The following is a 26,833-nucleotide window of genomic DNA, read 5'->3' as shown; positions in this document are numbered from 1 at the left end:
GAAGTTGACTCAACGACCCCCCACTGGGAGCGGCAGGCTTATATAGGAAATGTTTTCGAACGTAATCTCTGACACCTTCATAATTCCTGTCTTTGCCCTGTCCGTTTCTCGCGGCGACGGGAACGAGGAGACGGGACGCGCATCTAACGGCTCATCTGAAGACACCTGCTCCCGAGGTCAGGGGGCGGTGCCACACTGGAATCCTCCTGGGAACTGCTTGGCAAGGGAGGAGCTGGCACTGTCTCTGAAGCTTCCCCCCCCATGTCCTCTGCATCAACTGGGGGCGGTGCGCTCGGCTCCTCGGAAAGGGCGTTACTTGTGGGAACTGGCTGGAGAGCAGGCTGCCCCTCTCCCGCACGATCCTGCTCAGACACAACAATCCCCAACTCTGCTTCTTCTGGCTGCGGAGGCGCCTGAAACACATGCCTCCCCCCTTCCTGTCCCTTCTGAGTTGGCTGCAGCGCAACATATGTAGGATTTGTCCATAACAAGGCATAGGAACATGGGGAGCTGCCTTATATGCAGGTGGGTGCATTGGCCCTTCTCCCTCAGTGTGTCTGCATTGACTGGCAGTGGATCTCCAGGGTTTTAGGCTCTGTGTGTGCGTGCATGCATGCGTGCTTGTGTGTGTGTGTGTGTGTGGGGGGGCTCTCCCAGCCCTACCTGGAGATGCTCAAGATTGAACCTGGGACCTTCTGCATGCAAAGCAGATGCTCTGCCACTGAGCCCTGTCCTTATATTGAAAAAAAAATAGACTGCCTTCAAGTCGCTCCCGACTTATCGTGACCCTACGAATAGGGATTTCTGGGTAAGCGGCATTCAGAGGGGGTTTCCCATTGCCTCCCTCTGAGGCTAGTCCTCCCCAGCTGGCTAGGGCCTGCTCAGCTTGCCACAGCTGCACAAGCCAGCCCCTTTCTTGTCCGCATCTGCCAGCTGGGGGACAACTGGGCTCCTAGGGACTATGCAGCTTGCCCACGGCTGCACAGGTGGCAGGGCACGTAACCCTGAGCCACTCACTGTGGGGTGATCTTTAGCTGGCCCTTGACACCCAGGAGACACGAGCAGGGACTGGAACTCACAGACTCTGGACTCCCAGCCAGGCTCTCCTCCCCACTGTGCTATACTAGGAATGTCATTATATTAAGGCATAGTTAATATTGTGTGGTAATGAAGATTTTATTATTGTTTCATATAGTTGCCCATCAATAGATATTCCCTGACTGACTGGCAAAACCAGAGTATACAAAGCACACCGAATATAGTAAAGAAAACAATATAGATGCAACAGACTTGCCTTGTACCAGGGAGCATCAACAGATTTACAGCTTGGGTTAAAACTGGTCTAAGACACAATATCCCAAGGTCAGTTTCAAATGGTGAATAAAAAGGCCTTCGCCTGGCCCTGAAAAGACAATAGTGAAGGCCCCAGACGAGCCTCTCTGTGGTGGCTCTTCCATCGTCAAAGTGCCACCACTGAAAAAGCCCTGTCCGTAGGAGCTGCCTACCTCACTTCATGTGGTGGGGGCATATGGAGCAAGGATGGCCCCTGGAGAGGATCTGAAGAACCCTTCCCTAACCTGGTGCCCTCCAGATGTTATTTGTCCATTGGGCTGAAGAGGGTTGTACTCCAAAACATCTGGAGGGCATGTGGCTGGAAAAGGCTAGTCTAAAAGTTTGGGTGGGTATATATGGGAAGAGACAATATTTCAGGTAACGTGGCTGCAAGCCAACTGCAGCTTTCTAGAATAAAAAAACAGCTCTTTGAATTGGGCCCGGAAATGGATTGGGAGCCAGTCTTAAAATTAAGGTGTCATGAAAATAATAGTTTATTTCAGCAAAATCAACAATAATGGCTAGGCCTCTGGAAGGAGTAGCCGCAGGAACTCTTCTGGCCCAGTGGTGGTTTTTTTTGGCCCTTGTATTTTTTTCATGTTTGCTGCTCTCCCCCTGTGATTCAGTGTAGGCTTTAACTGGCTTGCAGTAAATTCAGATTTACCAAGCTAGTTCTAAAAGTGGCCATTGATAGAATTCATTTTTTTTTTAAAGGCTTATTTTTATTTTTTAAAGATTGGATCTACGCTGTGGTGTGGTAACTTGATTCAAAGCAGGGATGTGTCCAAAACTTGGCTGCTGTATCTCTGCGGAAAGCGAGCCTGCCATGCTCCCAGCTCAAATGCTTGATTTAAGACTGTGGCAGGTCTAGATGTTGGCAGAGAGCCCAGGTAGAAGACAGTAGTTAACCAAGAGGTGAATTGTATTTGGTTCCATCTTTTGACAAGCTAGGATTACTATTAGGGGAACAAACATTTCTCCTTTGCCAAAAGAAACTGTTCCGTAGAGGCTGAAGAGAGCCTTCCTCAATCTGCTGTCCTCCAGATGGGTTTGCGTTACATCTTCACCACCGCCAGCCATCTTGGCTGTGTTGACCAGAGAGGTATTGCGCCAGGTTGGGGAGATGGCAGCACTGAGGGTTCCTTAGGATACTCCTTAGACTGCTTTATTCCAGAAACGTACGAGGTGCTGAAAATTAGACAGAGTGTCGTCTGTATTAATTCAGGTGTGCCTAATCATAGGCTTATGGCGCGTCCGTGGACAAGTCATGAGAACGTAAGAAGAACTTGGCTGCTGGATTAGGCCCATTTACACCAGCCTCCTCTTTTTATGGAGGCCACCCAGGAGAATCTGAGCACAACAGCCACTCTCTCCACGTGTGATTCTCAGGAACTGTCTGCCTCTGATCATGGAGGTGGTATATAGCCATTGTGGCTAGTAGCCATTCATCGCCGTTTCCTCCATGAACTTATCTAATCCCCTTTCAAAGCCCACCAAGTTGATGGCCGCTATTAAAAGGGCATTACTGACCTTTATTCCATCTCTGTAGAATGGGCATAATAGTGACCACCTTGCAGAATGGTTGGCGCAAATGAAAGTTGAGAACTTGCACTTTTAAAGACCACAGGCTCAAGGAAAGCAAGCGTGGCAAGCAATTTGCTTCCCTACAGCCACGTTTTGAACAGTTATGCTGTTCTCTTTTGTTTAGAGCCTGCATGCAGAACCTTCTGCTCCTGCTGAGTTATGGGGTGCTGTGTATGCGTGGGGAGCAAACAAAAGTTTGGTTTCAACCAACTTTGATTTTCCTGCATGCCAGATGGAAGTCTCTGCCCAATACTGCCTTCTTCGACTAATGTTGGGAATGATTTGACCCGAGATTGGGTATAAGAAGCTGTCTTATACAGAGTCAGACTCCTTGCTCCGTGTAGCTCAGTATTGTTTTCATTGACTGGCAGCAACTGTCCAGGATTTCAGACAGGGAGTCTCTCCCAGCCCTACGTGGAGATGCCAGGGATTGAACCTGTGGCCTTCTGCATGCAAAGCATCTACCACTGAGCTGCGGCCCTTCCCCAGTTCCATTGGGCCATGTAGAATGGTCTGTGTCCCCTGAGCTCTGTGTAGAGAAGTAGATTGGCTGTGATGTCAGAGTTGAAGACAAAGTCTTGTATAGCTCTCTGCTCTTCTCCTTTGTTTTCAGTGTGCTCTGCCTACGTTGTCCCTGTGCGCTCCCTCCCTCCCTCCCAAACCTTTGGTAATGTCCAGGATTGCAGCCTTCTCACGCCTGAAGGCAGAGCAAACATGATAGGAAATTTTCTATCATGAAAGCTGGCTGGGTGTGTGTGTGTGTGAGAGAGAAGAATGGCAAAAAAACTGTGTCCGCTCCCTGCCAACAAAAATCCAAATTTTGCCATCACAACAGCTGAATTTTGTGATTGGGATTAAAAGTGCACATCTAGTGAATCTGTGCATAATTAGCATTTTCTGGCAAGGATTGATTAGCTGACTACAGTGAAGGGCATGGGGGTTTGACTGGAGGGAGAGAGCCATAGTTCTCTGTGTGTGTGGCAAAGCTGAACCCTCCAGAAGCCCTGCTTAGTGCTATTCTTTTTTTCTGACCTAGTGGTTGTTTTCGTTTGTTTGTTTATTATTTGGTTTATATGCCCTCCTTCCTCCCAGTAAGAGCCCAGGGCGGCAAACAAAAGCACTAAGAACACTTCAAAACATCATAAAACTGTTTTCAAACAGTGTTTCTAGGATCGATGTGGTTTATCGATAAGAAAATCGGTAATGGCTGGCAAAGTGTATGTGAAAGTCAGCACAGAGAAATATTGGGTGTGGGGAATCAGTGAGACCTCACAGGCCTACCTGGCAGCCTGTGTTTAGATGAGCATGCCCACAGAGCCTCGCATGGTTTGCATACATCAGTGCAGAAAGGGCTCGATGAGGTTGGGAAGACAGAACTGTGCACTTCACAGCAGTGGGTGCTGTCCATACTGTGTTGTTCAGCCATCGCCCAGGTCTCCCTGAGAGGGTTGGCCCAATTTGGGGCGACACACCTGCAGGATGCAGGGGGAGGCCTTGCAATGCTGATGGCACCTTCATGGGAAAAAAACCCTTCCACTTAGAAAATGAGTGTGTTGGGGAGAACAGAGGCCTAGTCTCCCCCTGTATGGCTGCTTTTGTGTGGTGTGAGCCTTTCAGGATGGAGGCACATGAAGTCATGTGAGTCCTAACCTGCAGTCCTCAAGTGGTGCAACCCTGACACAGGTTTACCATCTCAGCAAGATCTGGGCCCGTAGGGGTCAGTGAACTTTCTTCTAAAGTTGAATTTCCCAGGAAATTAAATGTTAATTTTTCTCTTGTTTGATGAAATCTCATGTGAAGAACTCATACTTCTCTAAATATGCAATCAGCATGTCTTTAAATTGTACATAGCTGCTTACCACAGCTAGCTGTTTTGGAAGTGTCCAAGGCTCTTAGCCCCCTCTTTACTTCGTTTGGAAGATTGACCAAGATCACTGGCCTCTGATCCTTCTTATCTCTAGTCTTCCTGCATCTGGGATTGACAAGGGGTGCCATTTGGGCAAGATTTGGTCCAGGGGCTGCCAGTTGCTGACCCGTAACATTTATGTAGCTTGGGAATGCATCATGTAGAGAGTGCTGGGGAGGAGTTGGTGATGGTGGCATGTGTTGATACCAGTGACGTTGGGGTAGGTGTCAGGTAAGAGGTTGAAAGCCGCGATCTTCAGGTAGTTTTCTCTGAAATGCTACCTGTTCACGTGCAGGGCCACCTAAGCAGGCACAGCTGTGTAGCCTCAATGTGTGGATGAGACTGTGATATTGGGAAGAGGGGTTTGGAGGTACTGGGAAATGTTTTGGGGCAAGCCAGGCCTGTACAAAAGGTATGGGCTCTGCTTGAACTAGGATGGAAAGATAAAAAGGTGGCAGAGCAACTTGCAAAAATAATTGTGGGTAGAGATGCGAAGGCCTGGAAAAAAAACACAAAAATTTGGGGAAAAATGGTTTTTCCAAAGCCTTTTTTGTTTTTTTCTGAAAAATTGAAATAAATGAAATAAAAATGGATTATGGAATGTTTTATTTCAGCATGATGAATAAAATGTGTCACTGAATCTTGCCCCCCACTTTTTTCTCAGTTCTTTTTATAGGAATGGGTGCTTTATGTCTGCTTGACACTGGAGGACTAGCAGAGACATAAATAATTTTCTTTGTTATTAATGTTGATGGTTTCTTCTTTTTTAAAAAAACAATTATTTTTGCCTGCTCCTCATAAATTTGCAAAACGAAAGGGGTTCCTTACAGTTCAGGATCTTGTAGATCCATTTGTTACAAAAAAAGTAAAAATTTAAAGAAGTAAATTCAATTTGTAATAATTGTTTGAATAAAATGTACTTTTAATATACCAGATCTGGTAATTTTATGCCAAACCAACATGTACATAATTACATTTGATGTTCCTGAAGTAACAACGTGACTTTCAATCTGTAAAATGTACTAATATTGCATTTTTCAATTTTTCAAAAAACATCAAAACCCGTTTTTTCCCCATGGCTTCAAAATTTCTGGAAATTTTACATCTCTAATTGTGGGTGATGCTGACACTAGTTGCATCTGGTTTGGAACAAATCGGACCCCAGGGATGATGATGATGATGATGATGATGATGATGATGATGATGATGATGATGATGATAATAATAAATTTAATTTCTTCGTCGCCTATCTGGCCAATGGCCACTCTAGGCGACTTACAAAATTGTTAAAATACAATTGATAAAATACAGTAATACAATATAAAAACAACACATCTGCAGCAACAATATTAAAACTGGGCAGGAGGCATTTCAGTTATAACAATTAACCCTCCCCGGATACCCCGAAGGCCTGCTGAAAGAGCCAGGTCTTTAAGGCTTTCCGAAACACATTTAGGGAAGAGGCGTGCCGGAGATCTTGTGGGAGGGAGTTCCAGAGAGTGGGGGCCGCCACTGAGAATGCCCTCTCTCTAGTACCCGCCAATCTGGCTGTTTTTGTTGGTGGGATTGAGAGAAGGCCCTGTGTGGCCGATCTTGTCGGGCGGCATAATTGGTGGCGTTGAAGGCGCTCCGTGAGATAAACTGGGCCGGAACCGTGTAGGGATTTAAAGGTCAATACCAACACCTTGAATTGGGCTCGGAAAACAACTGGTAGCCAGTGTAGGTCGAACAACACTGGTGTGATGTGATCTCGGCGGCGACTATTCGTAAGTAGGATGAGTGGGCAGAGGCACATGATAGCCATTCGGAGAGGCCACAGGGAAAAGTGTACTTGCCAAAGACATTTGGGGAGAGAGACTGCATAGAGGCATTTATATGCTAGTGCTAGAAGTCTCTGAGCCAAGGTGGGCATAACAGAAACTTGGTGGACTTGGAGAGACATGGTTATCCCTGGATATAAACTATAGGAAAGACAGGGAAAGGCTACCTGCAGGTGGCATCGCTGTGCATCTCAAAGAGAGCATAGAGTCCAACATGTTAGACTCAGTCCCACAAGGAGAAGACTCTTCCACAGAATCATGGTAGCTGGTAATACCAGGCTTCAGGAATAATTCAGTACTGGGGGCATGACATTGTCCCCTGACCAAGATGCTCAGGGTGACCTTGAGATGGAGAATGAAATCAAGGAAGCATCCAAAGGAGGAAGTGTTATAATAATGGGTAACTTCAGTAACCCTCACATAGACTGGGTACATGTGTGTTCTAGTAAAGAGGTAAAATGTATAGACACCCTAAATGACTGTGCCCTAGAGCAGTTGGTCATGGAACCAATGAGAGGAGCAGCGACTCTGGTCTTAATCTTAAGTGGCGCCCAGCACCTGGTGGTGTTGCACCAATTGGGACAAGTGATCATATTGCTATCAAATTCAACGTGAAAAATTGCCAAGGAAGTCCTACGCGGTCTTATTCGAGTTCAGAAATGAGGGGATTGGTAAAAAGCAAGTTGAAAGAGAAGCGTGCGGAATCTCTTCAGGATGCTTGGGAGTTGTTCAAAACCACAATATCAGAAGCTCAGCAGGAATGTGTACTGCAGATCAAGAAAGGTGCCAGGACCAAGAGAATTGCTTGTGTGGTTAACTAACAGAGCCAAGGAAGCTTATTAGAGACAAGAAGCCTTTCTTCAGAAGATGGAAGTCTTGTCCGAATGAAGAGAACAAAAAGGAACACAAACCTGGGCAAAAGGATGGCAAGAAAACAGTAACAGGATGTGAGAAAAGAACTTGAGCCCATTGCTAAAAATATAAAGACCAACAACAATGGTTTGGGGAAGCCTGGCAGTCCAGAGTTCCCCATCCTTGTTCTAGGAGTCTGATTGGCCTAGAGTTTGCAGATGGTTGTACACCGGTCTCCTTGAAACTTAGCATAGGAAACTCAGGTGTACGTACACGTAATAGTAGTCAAACACTTGCAACCTCCAACATGCTTGATTAACATATATTGCTTCTGGGATCCACCCTTGGAGTTGCAATGTAGGGAACTTACTGTAAAATACTCTGCTCATGATGTTACTCCATTCTAACTTTGCCTGTTGCTTCTGCATGTCAGCTGACAGACAGTGTGGGCAGGACGTTGTGCCGCACCCCCACTTTGCGTTATATAATTATGGCCAACATCGAGTGCGGATGGGGCAGCACAGTGTCGGGTGGGACCGTTGTCTGGTGTTACCATCCATGGAGCACATGTAGGCAGCAAAGTTGACAAGAGTATTGACTGGAGGTGATAACCACCTTATCACCGACCCTGCCCCCCCTTCTATGCTATCCTGGCACTGTTTGTGTGATCTATGAAACTTATAAGTGAGAGAGGAAGGAAATGATCCTCATGGAGCCTTCTGTCTTCCCCTCTAAAGCATCATATTTTGTGTTGGGGCTTTTGGCAGGGACGGTGGTGGCAGTGGGCAAGGTTCTTGGGGAACTCATCGTGTGGGCTTCAAATGTCGCTTCTGGTTTGTAATCTCTAGTTGCTTCTGTTGGTTCCAGAGGGACTCTTGGGATGATCAAGAGTTGAGCAGTAGCAGCTCTGGACCCCCTTAACCAAGCTTGTATGGCTTTGCATCATGAAGCATAAATGGACCTGCAGTAGAGCAATTTCCACTAGTGGCTCTTCCAGCAACAAAAAAAACTTGCTAAATTTCAACCCCCTTTTAGTTTAAGTGTGGTTTTCTCTGTTCTTTCCTTAATCTCCTGCATAGTTGAGTATAGACATTGGGTTGTTGCGTTGTGTGTTAATATATTTTGAAGTGGTAAACATTCTCTGATTAGTTCGTTGTTTACTTGATTAGAAATAATGGTGTAAGTAATTAAAACTTTGTGTGCTATAGACGGGAATAGCTGGGTTTCATTTCCCTGTGATGAAGAGTTCCGATGTCTGATGCGTTTCATTGCCTCAGCAGCCTTCCTTAGTGGGATGCTATCTAGGCTATTACCTTAACTGAATAGTGCATAAGGACCCTCCTAGATCTGGATTAGTATGCTAATGACTTACTAGTCTCTTGGGAGAGGGGAGGCTGCATGGACAAGAAGATCCGAGGCAATGTAGGCACACTCAAGGTGGTGATGATGGTAAAGGAGACTGTAGGTTACTTGGGCTGCTCTGATGAACATATTAGCGGGTGTGTGCACTTTCAAACCCGAGCTGTTTATGGAAGAACAACGGCTTTTATTTTATTTTGCAGATAAGCGGTTTTTGAGATCCAGGGCATACTAAAGAATTATCTGCTTAAGGTAAGAACTGCTTTTCACTTTAGGTACCACGCTGCATATTTCAGCATGTGCAGGCTATTCCAGCTCTGCAAACAAGCCCACAAGTTAACTCGCCCACCTTGTTCATCTTTTGCAAGAGTTCCCTACTTGGTTGCCTAGTTGACCTAGACTATCAGTGCAGAACCACACACACTTCAGTAGAGAAAGACCAGAGAATGCTGGAGCTTCTGCCAGAGTCTTAGCAGTATGTTTGTTTGCTTGCTTATTTGTTTGTTTGTTTGTTTATTAGATTTATATTCTGCTCTTTCTCCCAGTAGGAGCCCAGGGCAGCAATATAGCATTACAGGCCCCACCTGGTCATTGCCGGAGTAGACAAAGATGAGGCCAGTTTGCTGAAGCATTTCAAATGCTGACTTGCCATCTGTGGGCATCTCTTTGCCAGTGAAATAGGCTAATAACTTACCTTTTCAATGTTTGTTTGCCTTGAGTTGTCTTTGGGGTTTCTGTCACTTTAGGTATCTTCTGCTTAAGGGCCTTGTAAGCAGTACCAAAAGCAAACCCATGTTTGTGTTAAGCAGTTCGCATGCTTTGTTCTTCACATAGTATTTACTTGGACAGCCAAGTGTTTTGTCACGTTGCTGATCGGAGTGGTATGGGGAGGAGAGACATCTAGGGCACGTATGTTTTAAGCAGAGAAGGTGAGCAAGATAGCCCTGAGGGACACAGCACACCTGCTAATGATGCCTCTTGCAGGCACTGCTTGTTGGAAATCAAAATGTCTTTGAGTGAGTTCACATGGAATTTCAGGAGCAGGAACCAACCCTCTTGGTAGAACTGACGCCTCTTGTAGATAACAGGAAGTTAACATGTTGGCGTCTGGTGAAAAATCCAGGATTGCTTTTTTTGCTCCTGTTATTCTGTAAAAGAGCTGTGATGCTGTTGTCGCTATATAAGTAACTATTTTCTTGAATAAGTAGAGGTGCTATTTATTGTAACCAAATTAATTCATCATAATCAGTGCTGGTTTGTCACATTGAATTCCACAACATGTAGTGCTTTTTAAAAAAAAAAAGATGCGTAGATTTGCTTGTCACACAGAACAAGAAATGATGGAGCCCTTGGTTGCCCTCACTGCAAATCTTACTCAGCCATCCTTATGTCATCTGAAATCTCGCCAAGTGTTGTCCCAAGCTCTTTGAAGCTGATCTCTGTTGCCTGAGGCACTAGAAACTTAATTTCTAAGTGAAAGCTGCAATGCTCCATATGACTAATTTTTGTCTCTAATAGCTAGTTTGTGTGATGCATTCAAGGAACATGTAGTCCTGATTGCAGTACTTTATTATGTCTGCGGAAAGTGATATATGGAAACAGCATTGAGGAAACACAGGAAGTTGCTGTGTTACTGATTCAGACTTCAGTTCATCTAACTCAGCATTGTCTACACTGACTGGCAGTAGCTCTCCAAGATATCTGGGTTCTCTCCCAGCCCACCTGGAGATGTTGGGGATTTAACTGGGGCCTTCTGCATGCAAAGCAGATGCTCAACCAGTGAGCCACAGCCCTTCAAAAGAACATAGCAAGCTGTCTTACACTGAGTCTGACCTTTGATCTGTCCAGTTCAGAATTGTCTGTGCTGACAGGCAGCAGCTGCCCAGAGTTTCAGACAGGGATCTTTGCCAAGCCCTACCTAGAGATGTTGGGGATTGAGCCTGGGACCTTCTGCATGCAAGATTGATGCTCTACTACTGAGCTATGGCCCTTCCCCAAAGTGTGTGTGTTGGGGAGGGTGGAGGAGTTGTAATTATAGGTTTACCTATATTTTGGGGCCCTTCTGCTAGTAACTGGAATGAGACTTTAAAAGAAGTTCATGTGAATGTTTATTAGTTATTAAGACAGTCCACATCCTCTTCTCTCAGTAAGTCAGACTAAACTGCAGTCCTACCTACATACACACGCAAGGATATTTCAGTGAAACTGACTCATTTCTGACACTCAGCAGAGATGATATAATTGGTGTAGCCATAATGCACAGAGCAATCCTCCTTTTAAGGATTGCTCTCTCGTGAATGAGTGAGGAGAAGCCAAAACAATATGCTAGGGAGAGCCTTCACCACAAGAAGAGCAATGTTAACCTCCACGCTTGACAGCAGTACCATGTGTTGCAATGTGCGGTCCTTTTTAATTGAATACCAACTTTCCTCTTCCGAAACATGGGTAGGTAGAAGGAGAGTTGTTGCTATGTGCCAGCTGCCACGGTGTGCTGCATTTCTGTGCCCTCTTGCAACAGGCTGATGCTGAGGCTGGGATGACCAATCTTGTATCAAAAGGTTGGTTATCAAGAGAACTGGTCCCTTGGCTTAATTATTCTGGAAAAATGATCCGTTTTCCTGCTGAAACTCAAGAGGGGAGTGACTGAGGACGCAAGTGGTTTTCTTTTACAGTAGAGTGAAATTAAAGGTCTGGCAGAGATTTTGTTGTCTGAGGCCTAGCATCCATAAGGCATTCTTTGTGCTCTGTTCGAAAACAGAAAGTGCATCATCTTTGCCATGCATTTATTCATTTATTATTTGATTTATATCCCTCCCTTCCTCCCAGCAGGAGCCCAGGGCGGCAAACAAAAGCACTAAAAACACTTTAAGACATCATAAAAACAGACTTCGAAATACATTAAAACAAAGCAACTTTAAAAACATTTTTTAAAAATCTTTGAAGAGATATTAAAAAAAAAGGTTAAAAACATATTGCTAAAAAAAATAAGGTTTAAAAACATATTAAAAAGCAGTTCCAACACAGAAGCAGACTGGGGTAAGGTCTCCGCTTAAAAGGCTTGTTGAAAAAGGCAGGTCTTCAATAGGCTGCCAAGAAAATAACAGAGATGGCGCCTGTCTGATATTTAAGGGTAGGGAGTGTTTTGGCACAGGTGAAACGCTCTTCTTCAAGAATGCATCAAGTGTTCCCTCTCCTTCCATATCTAATCTGTAAGGTCCTTTCTCCCAGCCCTTGAACACATCTGTTCATCACATGTGACAGTATGTACAAGTTTTCCTTGCATGTGAGCCACCTGGTGCCCTCCAGATGTTTTGGACTGCAACTCCCATCAGCCCCAGCTGGCATGGTGCCTGCAAAGCCATGTGCAAAGTGCTGGACTTCTGAAATCCCTGTGGGCAAAAAAGGTCACCTGACGTCATTGTGATGTCAGGTGGTTGACAGGCGGCTCCCCTCCCCATCCCTGTCAGACTGGTCCACCAGGAGTGGAGGAAGACATTGACCAGATCCAATTCCCCACTCCTGTTCTACAGGCTTCTGAATGATATAGTAATAATGCTCTGAATTTGGCTGGGACCTATTGCACATTTCCTTGGGAGTAAGTCCCACCAAGTGTAGGAGGACTCATTTTGGAGTAAAAGTGCACAGGGTTGAATTGTACTAAAAGAGCAATGTTTGTGGAGAAACCAATGTTGCCACTCATGATTTGTACAGCACTTCTCATTTGCAACATTATTGGCAGACTATGCTAGCCTGTGAACTAGTTTCCTGTTATAGATGGACAGCAGAGGCTGTGATGCCCCTGTCACAAGGATGGACCTTGGACCTGGTGCTGATGTACCTGGGTTGAGTTGGGAACCAATTTCAAAATCCAGTATACGAAGGTGGGTTTATGGGATGGTACATGTGTTGAGGTTTCAGCTCCATCGCATCACCATTTCCCGTTTATTGAGTCCCTGCAAAAGCCTTCAATACCCCATGTCTAAGGCTCCTGGTTTTTCGTGGGCTGCCTGTCACCAGTCAGGATAGGTTTGGGACATGTTGGCACAGGTGAAATGCTCTTCTTCAAGAAGCAATGGATCCAAGAGCTACCAAAACACACTCCCCAGCCTTCTTGGACGACGTGATCAACGCTGACCCTTCTGCCGGCGAGCTAGTTTGGGGGTCTCTGTGCATGGCCTCTCCAGCTTGACGTGCTGACCTGCAGCTTTCCTTTCCTGCTGCTGTTCTGACAGTTCTTCCATGCAGCTGTTGCCCTCTGAGAGCAGGGAAGGGCTCCCTGCCTGATGGCCAGGACTGGGATTTAGCACATTGAAAACCCTTCCAGGATCCTCTCTTAAGAATTAAGAATCAAGGTCATGTGACTCCTCATCCCTCCACCCCTTTGCTAACGAAGGAATTGAAGAGAACTCGGGCAGAAAGCGGGAGCCATTAACAGGTCTGGGGGCTCGTAGGTGACCTCTGGGAGTGGGTGGGACCCATTCTAGTTTTCAACACGATGATGGGGATCTCGAACTCAGACTCCCAGCTCCGTGCCTTGCCTCCAGAACCATTGAGGGACCAGGCCTGCCAGAAGGGCTGCTGGCCAGAGGTGCCATCTAAGCCATCTAAGTAAGCCCCGTCAGCTGACTTGGTGTCTGGTCACATAACCCAGGGAGCCCTTGCTGCTCCACTTGGCTGTACGAGAGCTCAGTGCTGCACTTGCCCTTCAAACCAAGAAGTCTGTCTCCTTGATCCTGCCAGACGGAGTTGCTGCTCTTTGCCTCTTTCCCCTTCATCGACTGTTTTACCTTCCTTGGACCTGTCTGCTTTCCTCTGGTGCAGTTTCCCCTGGAACGTGGTCTTTTGGTCGGCTCTTAGGCTATGCTGCTTGCTTTTGGTTCCCCGCAGTTCAGTGACAGCTTGTGCCCTGTGTGGGGATATGACCTTGTTACCACTTGGGATGCCAGCCCTCATCCCGCAAACCTTAACACCACCAACACCTTTAATACAATACCTCAGAATTGTACCGTAAGGGGCTAGGAAGTCTCCGTGTGCTCTAGTTGTTGGCGTGTTTGGAGTTAGATGCAGGAAAGAATCCTTTTTCCTACCTGTAGCAAACCTCCGTGTGCAAGCTAGATCTGTGGAGGACAGGCCATTGGAAGGGCTTGCCTTCTGGGAAACGAGGATTGGCTGGATGGCCTCTGGGTGTGCTCAGGCAAGTGGGCCCTCCCCTCCAAATGCAGAACTCGTATTACTCATACAATACAAGGGGTCCAAGATGATGATGCACAGGCAGTTCTGTGCAAGAAGCTGGCCCACAGCAGCATGGTCACTGGGAGAGGTGCAGCGGCACACCTTCTGTCTGTCTGAGGCTCTAGGAGGAGCCGTGTTGTCGTCTGAGACGCTCAGTGCTGTTGGTGAGGCAGACAAAATATCTCATCTGAATGGACAAAAAAGGGAGGTGCTGAAACTAATAAGAGATGCCTCAACTGCTGAGTATGCTTTGGGGCAAGTAACTCACAGAGAAAGTCTGTCGTTTTCCCTCCTCCTAGATGGAGAGGCTTTGGCCTTTTTTCCGTCTCTGCAGAGTATTTTAGGGGTATCCTTGCACAAGAAGTGTGGAGAGGCTGAGTAGGCTGGCTAGATCTGGATCACGCACAGGGGTCCCTGGGCACTAGAGTGTATCGACCAGGTTGTGACTAGAGTTCAGGTCATCCCAGTCATTCTCCTTGTGTCTTGCTCTTTGAAGAGATAATTTGCTTATGAGAGGAGCCTTCTGTCTCGTCAAAATCCTGCTCCTTCAAAGAGTGACCCTCTCCCAAGCCACAGCAGGAAAGCAACCGCCCTTTCCCACTGTCTCTCCATTAGCAACTGGTATTCACTGGTACACTGCCTCTGGACATGGAGGTTTCATTTAACGTTATGGCTAATAGCCCATTGATAACCCTCCCTTCCCATGACATTGTCTAATTGCTCTTTAAAGCTATCTAAGTCTAGGGGGCATGGCTATGTCTTCAGGCAGTGAATTTTAGGATGGTGATGGGAATTTCCTGCCCTTCACCATAAAATCCCACAATTTAAAACAAAACATTTAAAACAATTTAAAACAAATTGCAATAGCAAGAATAGGATGGGTCCTAAAATCTGCCTCTATCTCAGGTGTCAAAGGCCAGGGTAAAGAGGTGTGTCTTCAGCATAGAGTGGAATCTGTAAAACGCAGGTGTCAGATGCACCTCTGTCGGGAAAGAATTCAAGCAACTTGCGTGTGAAGAAATAACTTTTGTCATTCCAACTTGGATTCTTGGCATTTGAAAGTCAGCAGGATATCCTGCTCTGAAGAAAAGTAGGCGGTGGTGAGTAAGGGCACCTTGTCGTTGTGTGATTGCCTCAGTTGTTTCATACACGAGGAAGTGGGTCCCAGTTTATGTTCCTTTGTGAATAATCCCCTTTGAAAATGGAGTGGCCTTGTGAATCCTCGTCCTCTGTTTTGCATGGCTGTCCTAGCTGACCATGCTAATCTGAATGGGAGCACTCTGGTCCTGTGGGTGTGTTTACACCGCCACACCAAAAGCTCCGAAATCTTGCTGGGTCACTCTTCTGGATACTCTTAAACATTTACAGCATCAAGAGTCAGCTGCTGGTCTTCTTTACATTAAGGGAGGGTGGTGGAAATGAATGGGGCAAAAGTTTAATCTGGGCCTCCTGATTGATGATAAAAACTTTTGGCTAATACGCTATTCCCTGGCTTTGCTTTTTAGTTCAATGAAAGCAGCTTTCCTTTTTGATGTGTGTACTATTAAAGGAACGCAGCTGACGGGAACAGCTGCTTGCCGCTCCTTTTTGGTCTGTGTCTTAGAAGGCTATCTGCAGAGCAGAATGGAAGTGCTTTATTAACGCCAAGGTTTGTTGCTTTGTTTTAGGAGGAAAACCCTCGCTTCCCTTCTTTCCCTACTTCCTTAGAGTCTCCCCATCAGAAATTGAAAAGGAAAAACAAAAATGACAATGCTATAAGGGCCTGTTTATTTGGCACAAGTCTAGGTGTGTTTTGGGAAGGTTGTGCAGAATGCAAAGTTAGCAGCTGACTCTTGGTCCAATGAAATAGTTTCTAGAGTATATATAAGGATTTATAAAGCCACATATATAAAGGCTTGAGTGCTTTCATCTTGATAGAAAGTAGTAAAGGGAAATAGAAGAACCTACAGCTTTAAGGACTGCATGTTTGAAGGCCTCTAAATAACACCCTGCCCAGAGACGTTAGGACAATGATTGAGATGGAAGTGTGCCTTTGTCTGCGCTGGTCTCAAGACTCTGGAGTGGCATCATGGAGGGAGAACAAAAGTTCGCATTGTTGCTGAAATTTTTTTGGGGGTGGTGGTGGTTTTGTAATGCCTGTTTACATAGGCTTTAAACTTCTAGGACTGTCATTACTCCGTGAGTGGCTAGCTTTCAGTTTGGGGGTGGGTGGGATTCAGGTGACTGGAGTTTAGTGGTAGCACAAATAAATTTCAAGTAAGTGAAATGTTCATCTCCTTCCAGCTTTTTCTGCTTTCATGGTTTTGGTCTAGGTGTCAGGGATGTTTAAAAAAACTGAATTCAGGGCTTGTCTTTTTACAAATTCTTTTACATCAGCTTCTGGGGGTGGGGGTGGGAATAGCAGTTTTGCATAGGGCTCTGTAAAACCAGCAGATCTCTAGTTGCTAGCATGAAATATCTAGAAGCCACAAGGTTTTTTTACATTGGAAGGTAGCACTTCCCGAGAAAGACGTAGAAGGATTCTTGCAACAAATTCCCTAGCTCTGCTTCTTGCATCTGCCATGTTTATGAAAATGTTTTGCAGATCATGTTACAAAATGTGAAATTTAGCTCCCGCCCCTGGCTTCAACAGGTTTGCATTGTTGTCCAGTGTCAGTCAGGAATTTCGTCTCCAATGTATTACATCTTAATGAGAGTGCTCACTGAAGTCCTAATTTACCTTAAATTTTGTGCTGACTGTCTGGGAAACACACACAATATTTAAAACTGCATTTCAGAAATAATTTAAAAATCTGCTTGTGATAGTCCTCCTATGTATGTTCTGGAAACAGCATGGACAGGTCCACAAGACTGAAATCCACAAGGGAGACCCATCTTCTGACACTCAAAAATTGGTTATACTAACCAGCACTGATTGGCCTTGTCATCCTATTATTTATTATTATTTATTTATTAAATTTATATTCTGCCCTTCCTCCCAGAAGGAGCCCAGGGCGGCAAACAAAAACACTAAAAGCACTTTAAAAGCAAAATACTTTAACTCATATTAAAACAAAACATCTTAAAAAGCAATTCCAACACAGACACAGACTGGGATAAGGTCTCTACTTAAAAGGCTTGTTGAAAGAGGAAGGTCTTCAGTAGGCACCGAAAAGATAACAGAGATGGCGCCTTCCTAATATTTGAAGGGAGGGAATTCCAAAGGGTCAATGCCACAACGCTAAAGGTCCACTTCCTATGTTGTGTGGAACAGACCTCCAGATAAGATGGTATCTGCAAGAGGCCCTCACCTGCAGAGCGCAGTGATCGACTGGGTATATAAGGGTAAGACGGTCTTTCAGGTATCCTGGTCCCAAGCTGTATAGGGCTTTGTACACCAATACCGGAACCTAGTGCCCTCCAGTTGTGTTGGACTACAGGGTGTTGTGCTGGCTGCTGCTCATTGGAGTTGTAGTCCAAAGCATCTGGAGGGGGCACCAGGTTGGAAAAGCCTGGCCTAGGGTTGTACTACTTTAAAAACACTGAATCAAAGTATTTCAGGATCGTTAATTAAAGTCCTGATAGGAAGCGGAAGTGGTGACTTCCCAGGCATCTGGAACAGAGGAAATGGTTCTGAGTGTTGGGGGTGTGAGGAAACAATAGCATTTCCAGCTGTAACTTTGTTGAAAGTTTCTCCCTATGGGCTAAATTACAGCTGCATTAAATGAAAAACATATTCCTAAAACAATAAGCCCCCTTGTTTTGGGGGGGAAAGGGGAGGGTTGTCTTGTTTGGAGATTCTGGACTAAACTCCTAGTCACTCAAAATTCTTAACTCTGCCAGCTTTTTTCCGGGCATAAGAACATAAGAATAGCCTGCTGGTTCAGGCCAATGACCCATTCTCTGCACTAAAATGAATAAAAATCTCCAGTAAGAATAGTGAATTATGACATGAATAAAATATGCAAATTCAGCTAATTTGCATAGCTGATGGGAATTGTAGCTCTGCAGCATCTTGCTGGCCACAGGTGAGCCACCTCCGCTTTTATTGTTTTTACTGTATTTATAATCTGGTACGAACAGTCTTATTCGTGCTCATTGTACGCTGCCTTGGAACTCAGTTGGATGAAAGGCGGTGTAGAAATTGTTTAAATGAATAAAAATGGGACTAAAGCCTATTATTATTATTATTATTATAATATCCAGCCCTTCCTCCCAGCAGGAGCCCAGGGCGGCAATTCTCCTGTAAATCTCTCTCTGGGGCTTCTGAGACTTCAGCAAGTGTTACCCACATGCTTTGATGCCTACCGTGCAATCATAATGAGAGATAGAAACTTGTTTGAAAATAAAATGTAAACTGGAAGATGGATTCTACAGTTAATGCCATGTTTTTCACTCCTGCAGAACTGAAGCACACAAATGGCCCAGACTGTAGTTGTGTAATTTACCAACAATTTTATTTATTAAAGTAAAGCACGTGGCAAACTAAGACCATGGATCTTAGAACTGGGCTGCCTTATATTTTCCTTCCTCTGTGTTACTGATGCAGAAGGTAAAAACAAAGAACACTGAGTTGGAACTTGGATCAATTCCATATTTTCTCATGAAGTAAACACCCCCTCTTCATTTTTCTTACAATCATACAGAACAAACATTGGAATACCTGAGTGACAGGCATGTTGAACAGGTGCTGATAAACATATTTCCATCCCCCTACCCTCCAATATGCTATTTATTTCTTTAACTGCTTTTGTGCAATAAAGCTTTTGCAATTGAGGATATAGCTTCATCTTGGCAATATATTGTTGAAAGCCAAACATGTCTAATTCCATAGCTGGGGGACTTGCATGCAGAGACAAAGGGGTTCTGTTTGTAAATAGGCCTGTTGCAGACAAGCAAACTTTGCAAAGTGGCATCTTTTGTTGAGCACCTGTAACCTTCCAGAGCCCTCTGTTTTGGGGCATACAAGTACCTACACTGCAGAACAGAAGATGTTTAGTGCAGGGGGGCTGTCAGGGAGGATTAAGGTTTTCAGGCTGGCCAACCCCCCCCTCTCCTTGAGAGGCGAGTACATCCACTTGGTTTTGAGGTGTTTGCCTCTTTGTACTTATGTTTGGCTGTTATTGTGCTGGCTGGCAGGCCAGTCAACAAGTGTCTAATTCCCTCTACAGGTGTGGAGAGACAAGAGGAGGCAACATTTCCCTCTTTTTTTGATGGCTGCCTGCTTTTATTTATGATAGATAGATATATATATAGAGAGAGAGAGACAGAGACAGAGACAGAGAGAGACACAGAGAGAGACCGCTCCATAGCTGAAGGTCTCAGGGCGGTTTGCAACAATTAAAAATATTAAAAACAAGTATACAAATTTAAACCATTAAAACCCATAAAAACAGATAAGCAAGTTAAAAACACATGTTATTCAAATGCTGTTAAAATGCCTGGGAGAAGAGGAAAGTCCTGACCTGTCGCTGAAAAGATAAGTGTTGGTGCCACGCACACCTTGTCAGGCAGGTCATTCCATAATTTGGGGGCCACCACTCCCTTGTTGCCAGCCTCCCAGCTTCCCTCGGAGTAGACACCTGGAGGAGAGCCTTTGATCTTGAATGTAGTGAACGGATGGATTCATGTTGGGAGAGGCGTTCCATCAGGTATTGTGGTCCCAAGCCGTGTAAGGCTTTATAGGTTAAAACCAGCATCTTGAATCGAGTTCGGAAACATACAGGCAGCCAGTGCAAGCGGGCCAGAATTGGTTTTATATGTTCGGACCGTCTGGTCCCTGTTACCAATCTGGCCGCTGCATTTTGCACCAGCTGCAGTTTCCGAACTGTCTTCAAAGGCAGCCCCAGCGCATTGCATAGAAGGAAACAGGTACCCTGTTATCTGAGGGGTCTTCGTTTTTAGTTTGCCCTTCTGGAAGGAGAGGTCTGTCAACAGGTATTAGCTAATTGGAGCCTTCACGTTCAGGGAAATTATGCCACAGAACACCAGTTTGGGAGGGCCCCAGCAGGAGGAGGGGGCTCCTGTTCTTGTGCTTTGTTTGGGGGCTTCCCGGAGGCAACTTAGGAATGTAGGAACCTTCCTTATACAAAGTCAAAGCAACGGTCCACCTCGGCCAGTATCATCTGCCCTGAGTGGCAGCAGCTCCCAGGGTTTCAGGTGGGGGTCTCTCCCAGCCATACCTGTGCACAGGCTTAGTATAACTTAATTGTGTCCCATTTTTCTGGCAGGTGCCATGATGAAAACAGATAATTACCACTTCGAATCCTGCTTCTAGTATAATGAGCTTGGCATGCTCTCATGCAAACGTTTCCTGCCCTTTATAAGATCTTAATCGCTTGGTAGTATTAAAAGCTGATCATCTTTATGCTTTCCAAAAAACAAAAGAGACGTTCTCTTAAGCTGGTGTTCTCTCCAGCTAACGGGAGTTTAAAAATGCAAATAGGATATCCCCCCCCAATCTTTTTGCCAAACTGAGGAGATTAGGAGTTTATATATCAAGAATGGTTAATCGGGCACCTGGGAATCTTCAAATCTAGAGCTGAGTTAAAACAAAACAAAATGCTTGGCCTTGAATGCCTTTTCAGCTCTAACAAGGAGGGCCGGCTCTCAGACTTCATTAAACCACGTTATCTCCTGGTGCATTTAGTGAGCATACAGATAGAGTGGGAAGAACTGTCACTTTTTCCAGGGTATTCAAACATTTTTATCAGGACTAAACTTCTCACCTCTCTCTCCTTAGGCAAAATGTTCTGTTTCATTGTTGACAGCCCAGAATCTCAAGCAGCTCCCCCATAGTCTTTTGGCAACTAGCTGTGTAGGTTAGTGCCAATATTCTTGGAAATTGTGGATAATTAATTGGGGTGCTTAAAGGCACACTGAAGTTGACCAGAATGCTTCTCTCTCTGTGTCTGTGTCTGTCTGTCTGTGCAGACTATAGTGTTGATCAGCAAAACATGCTTTTTGGGGTTGGCATTAATCTAATGTTTCATGCTCTATTCTTCTAAAGAAGGGTGGATCCAAGTTTCCCCAGTTCAGCACATTTTAAATACTTCTATACTGGGATACTGGAAGCAGTTCTTGGATAGGGCATTGGTGTATGTTATTTGTACCAAGTTGTATGTCTTTTTTGGTAGGCCAGGGTTACAACATTCAATGGAAATTTTCACCCTAACTGCTGATTCCTTGGCGGGGGAGGGCAGGATGGATGGATGGATTGATAGATAAGGCATTTAGTTTTTATATCTCTGTTACAGTAAAAGCCTTTCGGTAAATACTAACCTGATTTAAGATGGCATCTATACTTTGGAATCTTTTAAATTCTGTTATCATATATACTGAATTGAGGATCCTCTGTCAAACACATAGAGTTCTTCATGCAAAGAGTTCTTCCCCCCCCCCAATAGTTCCTATATATATATTTTGTTTGTCAACACAATACCCCAGGGTGCACATGTGCCCACAGGGTCCCCTCCTCTTGCTGAAATTAGGCTTGAATTAGCATACTATTGTAGACAATTAAATAGGTTGTAGTATGTGTTTGGCTCTGGTTTGCATATCTGCTCATGAGCCCAAAAAAGGTTGGTGATCTCTGGTTCAAGTGATCCGAAGGCAGTTCATTTCCATTTCTGAGGCACAAGTAGTGCCTAAAGGGAGAACTAGGATACAGTGGAGCAGCTTGACCAATTGATTTGTGACTTCGGTTCCACCTGATGAGGTGTAGCAATAATCAGGGCGGAGTACTGACTATTAAGGGATCTTGCAGGTAGGTCTTAGAAAACCGGCTTTCGTCCCATTGCACGGAATGGAGGCTGGTTAGTTAATTATTATATGGGCTGCTGGTTGACCAATGGGGCTGGGGTTGGGGGGAGACTTCCTTCCAGTGTAAATAACTGGTTTTTAAAAAAAGAGATTGCTGACATGAGCCAAGTCATCTGAGGACAGAAATGTGCTGCAGGCTCCCCTCTATGGGAGGGATATAAAAGTGCCTTACTGTGATTTTGAAGGATATTCATTGCTCATTATGTAAAGAACAATCTCCATAAGGGAGGCTGGAATTCGGCAGACAGGCAAGAGACTGCAGCTCGCCTCTTCCCTCCCCTCCGCACCCTTTGCTCTTGAAATAGATTGAACTATGATGACCTGAGATTTTTGAGTTGGAGTGGGGTGTGTGATTATTTTTTTTAAATATTTGGTCCCTGCTTCATCTACAGTGTTTTGAGCTTTCTTGGAATAGCAGCAAATGAAGGAGGGCTGTTGGCCCTGTCAGTTGCAGTGTGTGTGCGCAGATCACACACCCTGACATCTCCAATTAAATACCTTGGGTAGTAGCTCTAGGGGAGATCTTAGCCACTCAGAATGGACGATGGGCTAGCTGAATCAGTGGCCTGACTTAGTATCTGGTAGCCTCCATATGCTCACAGAGAAGCCTGAAGCCAGGTGATGCAGAACTTGTGTTTTTGATGTCTCTGTCACACATGCCGTCAGAGACCACTTTCATGTATAATAAAAGAGCCATGGGGTAGCAGAGGAGGGCAGAGTGGTCTTCAGTAGCCAAACGTTATGAATATGGCACAGTAGATCATGTATTACTTCATAGGGTTGATATTGGGGACTACTGGGACTGGCAAGCCTGTACAGACATTGGGGTTTAGTCCAGGCCCCAGAGGATGCTGTCCTGTCTCTCTCACTGGAATAATCTAGGAAACTCATCTGCATACTCTGTTTTCATCCAGCCTATGAATATCTGTGACTACCTAATAAGCAAGCATCATGGATTTTCTGTCTCATGGAAAAATACTCGCCTGTTCTAATTCTTGCTTTTGGGAAATTCTGGCACTTCAGTCCAGTACAGGTGTAATTCTTCCTGATCACGGTGAGATTTCATATGCACCAGGTTTTTGTTTTGCAGAAAAAGGGTCTCACTTGACTTCCTTGCACGTGTGCAGAGAGAAACAAATGGAAATCAGTGCATTTCACAGTTGCTCCTCTCGTATGTAAGCAGATAAAATATTGCATTGCAAAAGGCAATCGCTGCAGAAAAAGGTTTGGTTTCAGCATCAGTCATTGTTTTAGAGCAGTCGTCACCAACCTGGTGACCCCCCCAGCAGTTTTGGACTACAGCAGCCCAAGTCTGCATAGCAGTGTTGGCTTGGGCTGATGGGAGTTGTAGTCCAAAACAGATGGAGGGCACCAGGTTAGCAAAGGCTGTGTTAGAGATTATAGCAGCCTATTAAGGTGCACCTTGCTCTTTTTAGGTCAGGAAATACCTGAATTACTGTAATTTGAATCACCACTGTTCTGAATTCCATTGGCTCAGCCTGTTGATCCTTTTCATTGATACTTTTCAGAACAATTATTTTTTTTGGGGGGGAGAGAGGGCATCTTCTCCAGAATCTCCCAAAGAACTTCATTGTGGTAGACAAAACGATCTAATCGCCCCTTTCCTCCTCACTCCCTTCTTCTTCCCTAGTTTTTAGCTTGCAAAGCTGCTGAGCCATGGCTGACTTGGACCACAGTCTGAGTCTGGTGGATGCCCTGACGGAGCCCCAGCCGCAGATCGAGGAGGAAGTGAAACGGGATTTCATCGCCACCCTGGAAGCAGAGAAATTTGACGATACGGTTGGAGAAACGGTTGGCAAAACGGACTATGTCCCTCTTCTAGATGATGACGACCCAAAGTCTGGGAACCAGGAAGTGAAAACCAAACCCCATGCGGACAACGTTCCTGTGGAGCGTAAGTGTCTCAAGCACAGCTCTGATCGACCTGGGAGGTGGGAGTGGAGGCTCTCTAATTAACAGAAGGGCCCTGCAGCCAACAGCGCTATGCCTCTAACGTCCTGGAAAAGCTGGGAAGGGCACGGCACTTCTGCACTAGCATCCAGTGAGTGTGTGTGTGGGGGGCTCCTTTTGTCTCCCCCCTCCGCCCCATATCTTCTGTTGCTCAGGAAAGCAGGGCATGATGAAGGTGAGAAGAGATTGGGCAGGTGTGAAGGAGGCAATGTATTTGGTTGGCCCGCGTGATTGTGGTTTCTTTTCTATTTTTCCCCTGGGGGGTGCACACCACCCAGCGACAAAATATGGGCTAGGCATTTCCAAATGCTGCAAAATGGGAGGGTGGAAGGAGAGGTGGGGGGCAGCCTTTTGGGGATTTGTCACAACATAGGTTTATGTCCTCAATCCTGGGAGTCCTACAACTGGGGTGGGCTGTCATTATATTCTGTCCAGGTTAGCATGGCACCTCAGGGTGACCTAGATAGTGATGCAGGGAGATCATGGACATGCTGAACAGATTAAAAAAAAGAATCCCAAGGAGATGGCTGAACTACTTGGTTTCCTAGGAAGGTTGGGGAATTCTGGGGTTAAGCTTGCTTTGGATCAGCAGTCTTCAAGCACGACAGATGCTCGTGTGAAGATAATCTTGTATCACAGCCCGTTCTTTGAAAGGAATGCGTTAAGCAGCCTCCTCTCCCCATCCTTCGCAAGCCCTCTTTTCACTGCACCGCCTCCCTCTCCTGCCTTGCCTCTCCAGCCCTGCCCTTTCCCCTTCCTCCCATATGCCAGGTGGTGTCATCCAAGATCTGCTTCCTCTCTCTTCATGTTGCTAAAACAGTTTGGGCATCTTCCTGTCATTGCCTGTTGTCTAGACTGTCACTGTCCCAGAGCTTGGAAAAGTTACTTTTAAAAACTACAACTCCCACCAGCCCCAGCCAGCATGGCCACTGGATTGGGCTGATGGGAGTTGTAGTTCAAAAAAAGTAACTTGTCCAAGCTCTGCTTTTTCCTGTGTGGCTTCCCCTCTCCCAGTCAATGGAGGATGCATTTTGCCGAACTCTTTTCTCTCCTGTGTGTGTCCCCTTCTCTTTCCTCCCCCCCACTGCTCTTTATGTTCTCAAACCAAGTCCCCAGCATGCTTCACATCTGCCCTCCCAACCGGGTTCTTCCAGGTGTTCTGGATGACAATTCCTATCAGCCCCAGCCAGTGTGGGTTTGTTTGATAGGAATGGGAGTCCAAGACATTGGAGGGCGCCAGCTTGGGGAAAGGCCTCTGTACACCACCTTTCACCTTAAGTCTTGCCCCCTCGCATTGCTTTGATCCACTCTGTGCAAACTTACTGGCTTCCACAAATGCAAAACACAAAAAGTTTCACAAATCCTATGCCTATCCCTTATTTTACTTCCTCCTTTCCTAATTTTGTGCAAGCAAATAATAATCCCTGACTTCCCTGTGTAATGTTTCCGATGTCTGGAACTGCTTCCCTCTTTTTGACTTATGCAGTAACGCTCATGGCTCTGCTTTTAGACAATCCTTATTTATATAACCTTTCTTTAAAAGTAAACGTACCTCTTATGTCAGGATGTATAATTGGTCTCTTCTGTCTCACCCGAAAGTACATGACTTGTATAGCTTGTGAGGAAAATGCCTAATATTAGCTCCCCACACCAAAACAGATTGGTGAGCCCTCAGACAGGAGGTGCCATGAGGACCTACAAGGGAAGCAGAAATATTGCAGGCTGCGTATCAAAGCTCTTGCTTTGGTCTCTGTCTCTCCGAAGGCACTCCACTGCTAAAGTTTATATTTTGTTCCTGCCATCTGCCTGCTTGTGTCTGTCAGGTTAGAATATTATCAATTTGTTGGGCTGAAATTGCTTGTCACTCCAGACACATTTGGGGTATAGGACAGGAGGTGAGGTGAAGGGCCTCGGGTGAGAGGCTCATCAGACAAAATACATATTTAGGCCATGAAGATTGGAATACTCTTTTGTTTTACATGTTCACTTGGGCTGTTTTTGCAGACAGAAGGCAGGTGTGGGTGCTTAACAATAATAGATTTTTATACAGTGTTTTATAGTTCTTCAAATGTGCAGTCCTTACAACAGCCCTGCAAGGTAGGTCAGTACTATTATCCCCCATGTTACAGGCTGGTGGTGGTGGTGGTAGTGGGGTGAATGGCATGCCTAAGGCCAACTTGTGAGTTCATGGCGAAGGTGAGGTTTGAACTGGAGGTTTCCTGGTTCACGGCTCTGTCTCTGAATCATAGAATAGTAGAGTTGGAAGGAGCCTGTAAGGCCATCAAGTCCAACCCCTCTGTTGTTGCTCTGCCACACTAACCCAAGTTCTTGTTAGTTTTCAGGCCACATAATTTTTGTCTATCTGTCCAATACGGAACAATGGAATATGATTTAGAGAAAAAAATAAACTTGAATGGGCTGAACCAATATATTGACTAATATATTGTTCTACTGTGTAGCTGAGCCCAGTCAACATATTCTAAATGTATAGAGGGTTTGCCTTAGTAATATATGACAGAGGCATAAAACGGGCTGTTTTGCATTGCTTTCACTTCCTTGGCACACTTGGGGTTTCTCTCATGCTTTAGTTGTCTGTGTGCACATGGCATTTGGGGAAAAAATTTCCAAAGGGTATTTTGGGATCTTTAAGCTGCTGGATCCTTGACATCCACCCTGCCCCCAGCCATCAGAGGTACGCTCAGCAGGCGATACACGTTTTGCTCATTGCCTTGGAAAGGTTCAGGGGATAGCCTTGGGTTGATAGGATACAGTATTGTGAGGCCTGGAAGGAACTTCCAACCAAAGTGAGATTATCTGGTCACTCTGGGGAAGAACTGTGTTGTGCCCTTGGCACGCCTGCTTCAGCCTTCTGGATTGTCTTACTACTCGATATCGAATGCTTTAGGAGATTTATCCTCTTGGATAAAGAGGCGGCAGTGGATCAACCTGAGGGGTCGAGCGTGAGGGATCCTGGATA

At 45.4% G+C, this 26,833-nt stretch overlaps 1 protein-coding gene across 15 annotated transcripts in view; it reads left to right on the top strand.

Moving 5' to 3' along the window:
- LOC133365191 (treacle protein-like) overlaps positions 1 to 26,833 on the top strand; it is a 220,437-nt gene that overhangs the window by 43,033 nt on the left and 150,571 nt on the right. For 13 of the 15 annotated variants that reach the window (XM_061586718.1, XM_061586727.1, XM_061586725.1 and 10 more), the window contains 2 exons: positions 9,057 to 9,105; positions 23,537 to 23,800. In XM_061586718.1, the coding sequence (XP_061442702.1) occupies positions 23,563 to 23,800 (238 nt within the window). In that variant the 5' untranslated portion in view covers positions 9,057 to 9,105; positions 23,537 to 23,562. Of the gene's footprint in view, positions 1 to 9,056; positions 9,106 to 15,687; positions 15,734 to 23,536; positions 23,801 to 26,833 lie in introns of those variants that run through there. The other 2 variants (XM_061586717.1, XM_061586716.1) reach the window with 2 other exon arrangements.

Source organism: Rhineura floridana, chromosome 10, assembly GCF_030035675.1.
Source record: "Rhineura floridana isolate rRhiFlo1 chromosome 10, rRhiFlo1.hap2, whole genome shotgun sequence".
Lineage (NCBI taxonomy): Eukaryota > Metazoa > Chordata > Lepidosauria > Squamata > Rhineuridae > Rhineura > Rhineura floridana.
Note: the sequence above shows the minus strand (reverse complement) of the source record. Positions and strands in the feature narration are given on the sequence as shown.